We start from the raw sequence: 10,631 nt of genomic DNA, 5'->3' as shown, positions 1-10,631 counted from the left end.
TCCACAAAAGCTGTAGTAGGGAATAGATTATCATCTACCCCAAGCTCCCCCTTAGAGCAGAATTTTAGACATTGAGGAAAAATGTACCTGAGGGTCTGGGTAACCTTCACAACTGTTACCCAGACCTAGACATTTCCCGACACCTTGGAGGACGGAGAGCAAGAGGGGAAGTCCATTCTCCTGTGTCCCAGAGCCCCACACAGTAGAAGCAAAGTTTATATTCCTTGCGGCGCCTCCTCTCCTTTTCCTTAAAGGACACAGCTACCACCTCCATGGATTTCACAGATGATGAGGAATCAACCTTGATGTGATATAAGGGGGTCTCCTGCTGCATAACTCCTCTAGCATACAGTCTACGGTCCATGTGGATAGCCTGTATCATGGCTTCCTCGAGAGTGTCCAGTGGAGCATGTAATGCCAAAGCGTCCTTAAGGTGTTCAGACAGACCATGGCGAAACAATCCTCTGAGGGCCGAATCATTCCAAGACACCTCTGCGGCCCACCGCCTAAACTCTGAACAGTACCACTTGGCCGGGTGCTTCCCCTGGGACAGACTCATAACCATATCCTCAGCCAATCGCACACAATCAGGTTCATCATAGATTTGCCCAAGGGCTTCAAACAACCAATCCACAGACATTCTTTCCAGAGCCATGGCGGAAAGAGAAAAAGCCCAAGCCTGCAGAGCCTCCCTTAATAAAGAGATGACAACCCCCACCCTTTGACCCTCCTCCCCTGAAGAACAGGGTCACAAATAAAACAATAACTTACACCATTCTTTAAAGGCCCCAAATTTTTTCTTGTCCCTAGAGAAGGTATCGGGTAACTTAACTGGAGGTTCCGGAGAACGAAACATCAGTAGCTCCCCCACCCTGAGCCCCAGAGAGAGGAGCACCCCAAACGGCATCAGCAACCTCCCTCTGCACCTGCTGATGGGACTGAGTCAAAGTCCTCTGCTCCATAGACAATTTCTGCATCATCTGGGTTAAATTGGTGACCTGCTCTGAGAGAGCATGCAGAGGATCCATAATAACATGAGAAAAACCCCAACCGTCACACAAGGGAAAAAAAAAGTTTTTTAGGTCAGTGATAATGTGACAGATACACAGATTGTGTCCAGGGAATGAATGGACTGTCAGCTTCCTAAGTTTGTCACTACCTCCTTTTTGTGCATGCCACAGGTGGGGTAGTCGGCCCTGGTAGCCCTTAGTCACAGCTGTTCTAATCCCGGCGAGTCAGCGGAAGGATGAGACTCTAATTTTGCACCATTTGGGGTATTTTGTGTGACGGACACACAGATTGTGTCCAGAGAATGAACACTAGGGGGGGTGAATGGGCAGACAGCAGTAACTAAAGGTACCGTTACACTAAACGACTTACCAACGATCATGACCAGCGATACGACCTGGCCGTGATCGATGGGTAAGTCATTGTGTGGTCGCTGGGGAGCTGTCACACAGACAGCTCTCTCCAGTGACCAACGATCAGGGGAACGACTTTGTCATGATCAGGGAACTGTCTTCAACGATGCCGAAGTCCCCCTGCAGCACCCGGGTAACCAGGGTAAACATCGGGTTACTAAGTGCAGGGCCGCGCTTAGTAACCCGATATTTACCCTGGTTACAAGTGAACACATCGCTGGATCGGCGTCACACACGCCGATCCAGCGATTACAGCGGGTGATCAGCGACCAAAAAATGGTCCTGATCATTCCCCAGCGACCAACGATCTCCCAGCAGGGGCCTGATCATTGGTCGCTGTCACACATAACGAGATCGTTAGCGGGATCGTTGCTACGTCACCAAAAGCGTGACGTTGCAACGATATCGTTAACGATATCGTTATGTGTGACTCAGCCTTAACAGAAGTGTATGGCTGCTGCTGAGAGCACGCTGCACTAAACAATACCTGAGACACGTGATCACAGGGGGAGTGGCTGGAGAAGGAGCTAAGCTCTGTGCAAGGGAGATAGAGAGTGGTCAGACAAGCCGGGTTCAATCACTAGAGAGAAACACGGTATCCAAGGGCACAGACTAAATAATGGTCAAATACAAGCCGAAGTCAGAAAAGCCAGACAGGAACACAGTAACCTAGGGCACAGACAAGGATGGCAATCGGAGTGCAAGCCAGAGATCAGAACCAGAGAAATAGTAGAGGTACAGAATCAGAGCGTAGACAAAAATGAGGGACAAGCTGGATCATACACTGGACAAGCACACGGGAACAAACGGTATACACAGGTATAGCAAGGTCAGCTGCTCAGCCGAGGACATAACTATCACTGACAGGAGAGCGGTTAAATATAGCCCTCCCCAAACCAAAAGGAGGCCAGCAAAGTTATTTCTGTAAAGCCCAGGACGGGGAATGGAATTCCCGTCCAGAGCCATGACAATTTGTTGGACTGTTCTATGTGTTATCGTTGTTCTGTGGTTCAATTAAGTACTGACACACTGTTTTACCCTCACCCCGTCTTGTGTGAGTAGTGTTATGCCCATGGTAAAAGTGGCACGAACATTCAGTAGGATGAGCACTGGTCTATGTGGTTTCGGGCCTGCGTACTAGAGGACCCGCTGACCCCCCATGTATCCACAGTAAGAAATATCCAGTACTTCTAATATATGGTATTGCCAATGACCCTTAAGCCACATCTCTGCACCCTCCTGCAAGTAGAAGTTTGCTCACTGCCTGTGACACGAATTCAGCTGCTTAAGGCACACTCTGTAGACTCTCCTCTTCCTTCCAACATAGCCTTCCACCAATGTACAGTGTGAGAATAGACCCTAACAATGTGGCCTCACACCCTGCTCTCCTAGTTTACATCATTTCATTGGCGATCTCAAATGATGTGGATTTTCTAAAGGAACTTTACAAATGCCTAAGTCCATATCATATGCAGAATGTGATGGGACTGAGTGAATGGACTATCACGACTATCTTCTGTATTTCTTATTTTTCTGTGTTGATCAGATCTTACTTGTATGACACCTGGTGATGCAGATTCTGAAATACTATATTTGGAGAAGTGCACAAAAGGCAATGGGGCCAGCGAGACTCCGTCAGTCACACACAGACACTAGAAGACATTTATAAAGACTGAGTTAGAGAAGAGTAGGACATTTCCTAATGTGATAATATGAGATGACATCATGACAGACTTATTGTTATGGTTTGGTTGAACAATGCCATCAGAAGGTCATACCAGGAACAGTGGCGGGTAATATAGTGGAGACTCACAATGTATTCCTTTCCTTCTAGACGCTCTTCAACTACTAAGGTAGCTGATGCTCCAAGTATCCAGTCCTGCAAAGAAATCACCAAATATCACAACCACATGGAAAATGAATGGATCCTGATGGATCAGTCAATAGATTTTATTCATGTCTATAGGACAGACTAATGGATGAGATTACAGTGAAAAAAAAACCCCAAATACTATCATACTATGGCCAAATACTGCTGCCATACTGTAATCAATTTTTAGCACCATGTGAACCAGGCGAACGCACTAAAGAAAAGTCTCAAAAAAGAAATAGTATTTGATAATCATAAAGCAGATATTTGCATTTCACAACCCTTCCATATGGCCCAGACTGCTGTGAAGTCTTCTAGTTATGGCTCAACTCTGCAGAGTTTTCTGCCAAGGCATCCTTGGCTACTTTTTTCTATTGAATATTACTGCATGACAGCCACAGATGGCCTTGCACCAGCTGCTAGGCCTCTGAGAGTTTCAGATAGGGTGCACCATAAGTGTCTGCTCGATAGGGACAGGACCGCTAGGTGGAATATGCGGGTCCCATACAGACAAACAAATGGTGGGGGCCATTCGGCTATCTAACTATGCTCCACAATCTCGCCCTCTGTGTATTTGATGGGCATGTGGAAAAGGTTCAGATATGGGTGACAGAAGAATGTAGGCCTCTGTTTTCCTCTGTGGGTAGTATGGTCCCCGGTTTTTCCATTTTTCAGAGCTCACATTGGAGACCACTGACTATAATAATAAATCTGTCCACATAGATAATGAAGTCCCATTTTTACGGGGTTGTCTCTTACTTGTGTCAGTCGTTGTACGGCTCTACAAGCTTCATCTTTATCTCTGGTGATATAGACGTCTCTTCCAGAGGAGGACATCACGGCCTTTACCACGAGAGCGGGAAAGTCTGCACTATAATAATGTAACGCGAGTCTCAGAAACCAGACGTAATAAAGAAGACTAATACCAGGTGTTACAATGCCTCATATTGAAAATCTCTGCTTTCTGTCAGTGAATGAGAACATTCTTTTTTTTATATCCAGAGCACTATATAGAGGAGTGTATGCTCCTTGTATCTAGGACCACTACCACTGTACATCACCCACGTCACTATCACCCTCCACAACCAAGGCATGGAATCCATAAACCTCTCTAGACCCCGGACCAGGAATATTCTCACTAACTCTTAAACTACCAACAAACTATATATCATTTGTCAGTTACATTTTGTTATCTCTTCCACTGGCACTTACAAAGACTTTTCCACTAGTGGTGTCTTCCTCTAGCTCCTCCAATATGTGGGTCCTGCTTTGTGCAGAAGATCTGATAGTCAACTCTTACAGGATGACAGGCCCTTTCCTATCTTCTCTAGGGTGCTCGATGAATTCCACTAACATGCGGCTGATATTTATTGTATTTGTCTGTATTTGCCCCTCTTTTCACATGTAAAGCGCCATGGAATAAATGGCGCTATAAAAATAAAGTATAATAATAACAAGGGTAATAATGACGCGACTTCTATGTAACACCAGGCACGGTGGCATCGTCTTACTAGGTGATGAAGCTGCAGGCTTTGTGAGGGTTAGTGAACGATTTCCATTTTGCTGTTGGGATGTCAAGCCTCTGCATGAAATCTTTGGCCATTTTCTTGTTATCTTGAAGTTGAGCTGCCTTCATGGTGGGACCAAAACATCTGACACCGGACCTGGTCAGATCATCAGTCAGTCCTTGAGGGTAGAAACAAAGCACGACTGTAATACAGGTGTGAGAATGCAGCAGCACAGAACATGCAGAATCGGTGGTAGAGTAAAACGAGCCAATATTTCTTAATTACATACAGTTTAGCAAGTCAAGAAACAATATCAAATAAAAGACAAATAGTACATTTCTGACAACGAAAGGCAATGCAAAATTTGAGTTCTTTCTTTACTTTAGCGGTTATCGTCTGTCTCTATCGCTGTCCGTATAGCCCTAACCACTGCCCTATAACATAATAACCTCGGCACTACAGCACTTAGAAGAGCGACACCAGTAGGTTAGTCGTCGACTAAGATTTCTCTAGCTTTCCCTAATAAAGATAATCACTGGCTGACTGAATTCACAATCTCGTCTATAAAACACAAACAGATTTCCGAACTTTGATAATTTTATGAACTGAACAATATTAAGAAGGATACACTGGGCTGTCTATCGTTATTCTTCAGAATCCAGAAGGATTCAGGCAGTGTTGAAAACCAAAGGTGGATTTACAAAATACTAACAAAACAATAAAAATTAAAATTTAGATCTTTAGGAGCAAAACAGTAACAATGCAGTGACATGACAAGAATCTGCATAACTAATTATATGCTAAATAATTGCAAGTCAAATTTATGCATGAGATAAACAAGATGATTGTCTATAAAATGATGGTAGTCTCACTTTCAAAGTAGTAGTGGATGGTGAGATATGGATCCGGAAAGTCAAACGTTCAAAACATTGTTACCCTTTTGCTCATCAGTGTGTATACCAAGAGAGGGTAACATATATAGCAGGAAGGGGCCCAGGAATGGGGACATATATGGGAAGGAGCCCATGATGGAGGACTTATATATCAGGGAGGGGGTCTAAGATGGGGGGGCATAATGCACCAGGATGGGGGACATATATACCTGGAAGTGGCCCAGGTTGGACTAACATATATTCCTGGAATGGGCTTAGGATGGGGGAGATTGGTATAGGTTGGGGGAGATTCCTACAAAATTGCACCAGGGTCCATCAGACACTAGTTACGCCACTGCATGGCATCAGGATGTACTATTGGAAGAAGACAAGCCGGTGGGGGCAGGGTGATGATCTGAGCAATATTCTGGAAAATTATTGGTTCTGGCATCATGTGGATGTGACATTGCCACCAATCTAATCATCATACAGACCTTTTATATCACAGGTATTCGCTAATGGCAGTGCCATCTATCTGTAGGATACTACCCCTGTTACACTGCAGAGGTGGAGTGGAGTGCCCAGCTAGGACTGTGGGGTACTCGGTACCGGGCCAGCACAGTTCTAAAAGGGGAAGTCACGGCAGGGGTGACCCGGTCCGTGGCCCTGGGCATCCAATTAAAGGGGGATGAATGGAAGTGGAAATAAAGTCTAATGTAGTAGTGTTCGTAATGCCACCTGGGGTGGCCGACACTGCTTAAAGGGGTCCACTGGGGATGATGGTATTGCAGCAGGGGTGGTATAGCTCACACAGGTACAGCCTAGTCCCCAGGGCTCCCAATACAGTTGGTAAGGATGATAGATGGTGAAGTGCAGGAAATAATTGGAGGACACAGGGTTGCAGTCTCTTTACCTTTTACTGGTGAAGTTCAGGTACAGGTTACAGGTGATCTTTGCAATCCGGGTAGCCTGGAAGCGATTCGGAATCCCCCTAGGCAGTTGGGGTTGGAAGCCTTCCTTACTATGCTGTATTCTCAGTCCCTTGCTGCCTGAGACTTCACACAAGGTCCTCTCTGTCTGTCCTTTTAGGTGGACACTACCCCCATGGCAGGCAGCTCGAGCCTTTTACAGGTGTCCCCCTCTCGTGGTGACTCCGGGCTCTAAACTGCTGCTGTTCCTTCGGGTGTAATTGTGGCCAGGAGACTTGGAAGCTCCTGCCTGCCTGTTTCTGCTGTGTGGCATACAGTACCGGCACAACCTCGGACTTCCGGAGTCCGGTTCCTTGCGCTTGATCCTGGAGGGAGCCCACTCGCAGCTCAACTCCAGTTTCTCTCTCCTCTGCTCCTTCTCCCCTCACTGAATCCTGCAATCTCCCCTCACTCCTTCTCCAGCCAGAATATATATAGGGAATCTACCCTGAAACCGGGTCTAGAGCTCCCCCTTCTGGCCTGGAGTCAGAAAAGTGTTGCATGTAAGTGTTACCTGTTAAGGGGATCTTTCTCACTTCCAGGCATGGCATCACCCTCCCCATGAGGAAGGCAATACCACTGTAACAACTGGATTCCTGTGGTGCCACAGGAGCATCTGTGGGGTGTGGAGGAAACAAGTCCAATCCACCAAGGTCCCTTCTCACAAACTTACAGGACTAAGAGGATATGTGGCTGATGTCCTTGCAGGTACCACAGGAACCTACAGAGATTATGTGGAGTCCATGCTATACAATATTAGGAGGGTGGATTTAAAGTTATGGCTGATGCTTGATGCTCATGGAGGACAACTGTGGCTCCAAAAGAAGCTCTCTATTATATAATGTACAGTAATAGTAATACTCACCGGCAGTGAGAAGAGATACAGAACTGATGATAACCAGGCTGATGTTGTGCTCCTGACAGAACTGCTTTAGGATTGCTGGGTTACTGGTTATCACCGCTGTGGGAGATAACACACAAGACATCAAGACGGTCATCAACATGTACCGTATATACTCGAGTATAAGCCGACCCGAGTATAAGCCGACCCACCTAATTTTGCCACAAAAAACTGGGAAAACTTAATGACTCGAGTATAAGCCTAGGGTGGGAAATGCAGCAGCTACCGGTAAATGTCAAAAATAAAAATAGATACCAATAAAAGTAAAATTAATTGAGACATCAGTAGGTTAAGTGTTTTTGAATATCCATATTGAATCAGGAGCCCCATATAATGCTCCATACAGTTCATGATGGGACCCATAAGATGCTCCATACAAAATACGCCCCATATAATGCTCCATAAATGCTGATTATGGCCCCAAAAGATGCTCCATACAGTCATTTGCCCCATGTAATGCTCCATAAATGCTGATTATGGCCCCATAAGATGCTCCATACAGACATTTGCCCCATGTAATGCTCCATAAAAGCTGATTATGGCTCCATAACATGCTCCATACAGTCATTTGGCCCATATGCTGTTGCTGCGTTAAAAAAAAAAAAAAAATCACACACTCACCTCTCGTCGCTCAGGCCCCCCGGCACATTCTATATTCACCTGCGTTCCACCGCCGCCAGCCGCCGCTACGTTCCCCGTCCACTGCACTGACTGCTCAGGCAGAGGGCGGCGCGCACTAATCGCGTCATCGTGCCCTCTGACCTGAGCGTCAGTGCAGAGGATGCAGAAGAGGCAGCGGCGGCTGGCGACGGTGGAACGGGGAGAAGGTTTGGTTATTTTAAATTTTGGTGGAAATTAAAAAAAATTGAAAAGAGGGGCATGCAATGTTATTCGGCCCCTTTAACTTAATACTTTGTTGCGCCACCTGCGATTACAGCTGCCAGTCGCTTGGGGTAGGTCTCTATCAGTTTTGTACATCGAGAGACTGAAATTCTTGCCCATTCTTCCTTGGCAAACAGCTCGAGCTCAGTGAGGTTTGATGGAGATCGTTTGTGAACAGCAGTTTTCAGCTCTTTCCACAGATCCTCGATTGGATTGAGGTCTGGACTCTGACTTGGCCATTCTAACACCTGGATACGTTTATTTGTCAACCATTCCATTGTAGATTTTGCTTTATGTTTGGGATCATTGTCTTGTTGGAAGACAAATCTCCGTCCCAGTCTCAGGTCTTTTGCAGACTCCAACAGGTTTTCTTCAAGAATGGTCCTGTATTTGGCTCCATCCATCTTCCCATCAATTTTAACCATCTTCCCTGTCCCTGCTGAAGAAAAGCAGGCCCAAACCATGATGCTGCCACCACCATGTTTGACAGTGGGGATGGTGTGTTCAGGGTGATGAGCTGTGTTGCTTTTACGCCAAACATATCATTTGGTATTGTTGCCAAAAAGTTCCATTTTGGTTTCATCTGAGCAGAGGACCTTCTTCCACATGTTTGGTGTGTCTCCCAGGTGGTTTGCTGCAAACTTTAAATGACACTTTTTATGGATATCTTTGAGAAATGGCTTTCTTCTTGCCACTCTTCCATAAAGGCCAGATTTGTGCAGTGTATAACTGATTGTTGTCCCATGGACAAACTGTCCCACCTCAGCTGTAGATCTCTGCTGTTCATCAAGAGTGATCATGGGTCTCTTGGCTGCATCTCTGATCAGTCTTCTCCTTGTTTGAGATGAAAGTTAGAGGGACGGCCGGGTCTTGGTAGATTTGCAGTGGTATGATACTCCTTCCATTTCAATAGGATCACTTGCACAGTGCTCCTTGGGATGTTTAAAGTTTTGGAAATTATTTTGTATCCAAATCCGGCTTTAAACTTCTCCACAACAGTATCACGGACCTGCCTGTTGTGTTCCTTGGTCTTCATGATGCTCTCTGTGCTTCAAACAGAACCCTGAGACTATCACAGAGCAGGTGCATTTATACGGAGACTTGATTACACACAGGTGGATTATATTTATCATCATTAGGCATTTAGGACAACATTGGATCATTCAGAGATCCACAATGAACTTCTGGAGTGAGTTTGCTGCACTGAAAGTAAAGGGGCCGAATAATATTGCACGCCCCACTTTTCAGTTTTTGAATTCCCACATAAATTTAAAATAACCAATAAATTTCGTTCAACTTCACAATTGTGTTCCACTTGTCGTTGATTCTTCCCTAAAAATTTACAATTGGTATCTTTATGTTTGAAGCATCATATGTGGGAAAAGGTTGAAAAGTTCCACGGGGGCGAATACTTTCGCAAGGCACTGTACCTGTATATATGTATACACATGTACATGTCCTCTAATGACACCATACTGTATATTATCTTTAATCTGGGGGGGGATCTATTGCACCCCTCTAGTGCTTCCTCATGCAGAAGACCAGCGTTCATTTACCTGATTTACATATCTTCCCACTGTTGGCCATTCCTTCAGTCCCCGGTGCACATAGAACCTGCTTTACATGAGCAGATTGTGCCACAGCCCAGCACAGTCTTTCCTCGGTCTCTCCACCGCCGATCACCAGAACTCTGTCAGTCATACTGTATCTCTGGAAATGAAAGTGCGTGCATAATAAGAGGTGGTTTATGCCCCATAGATGGAGATTAGGTAGTACAGGCAGGAGATGGGTACAGCGGCATTGTACAGATATAATGTAATGGGGGAGACCTCATTCCCCTTTGGACATTTAGGGAGAGCCATGTGTAGGACCTACTATGGTGACAATGAGTTCCTACAGCTCTGTACTGTATTATGTGACCTGTTATATGTTGCCCTCACATGGCGTTGTGACTGATGGCCACAAATTTTTTGTTATAGGTTTTATATAAATCTGACAGAAGTCCGGTAATAAGATCTTATATGATATTATATGATAAGAGATGAAGTTGGAGGCATTAGAAGCACCGGGTGGTCGAACAGATCACAGCTCATGGAAGATGTCAACAATCCCACCAATATGATGACAGCAGGAAAATTAAGTAATGTTCCCTGCCATGAAAAGTTCCTCCAAAAAGATTCCTTGGCACATATGAAAAGACCATTATTAA

The 10,631-nt window shown here is 45.3% G+C and overlaps 1 protein-coding gene across 1 annotated transcript; it reads right to left on the bottom strand.

Moving 5' to 3' along the window:
* Positions 1-827: 827 nt before the first annotated feature.
* On the bottom strand, positions 828-10,123 carry LOC143817609 (trifunctional purine biosynthetic protein adenosine-3-like). Its single transcript, XM_077299100.1, has 7 exons — positions 9,979-10,123; positions 7,505-7,600; positions 4,803-4,977; positions 4,051-4,162; positions 3,235-3,300; positions 2,975-3,073; positions 828-998 (listed from the first exon to the last, which is right to left on the bottom strand). The coding sequence occupies exons 1-7, from the start codon at positions 10,121-10,123 to the stop codon at positions 828-830; spliced, it is 864 nt and encodes a 287-aa protein (XP_077155215.1).
* Positions 10,124-10,631: the final 508 nt, after the last annotated feature.

This window comes from Ranitomeya variabilis, chromosome 3 (genome assembly GCF_051348905.1).
Source record: "Ranitomeya variabilis isolate aRanVar5 chromosome 3, aRanVar5.hap1, whole genome shotgun sequence".
NCBI classification, from domain to species: Eukaryota; Metazoa; Chordata; class Amphibia; order Anura; family Dendrobatidae; genus Ranitomeya; species Ranitomeya variabilis.
The sequence above is the reverse complement of the archived record's forward strand: the minus strand, read 5'-3'. Positions and strand labels throughout refer to the sequence as shown.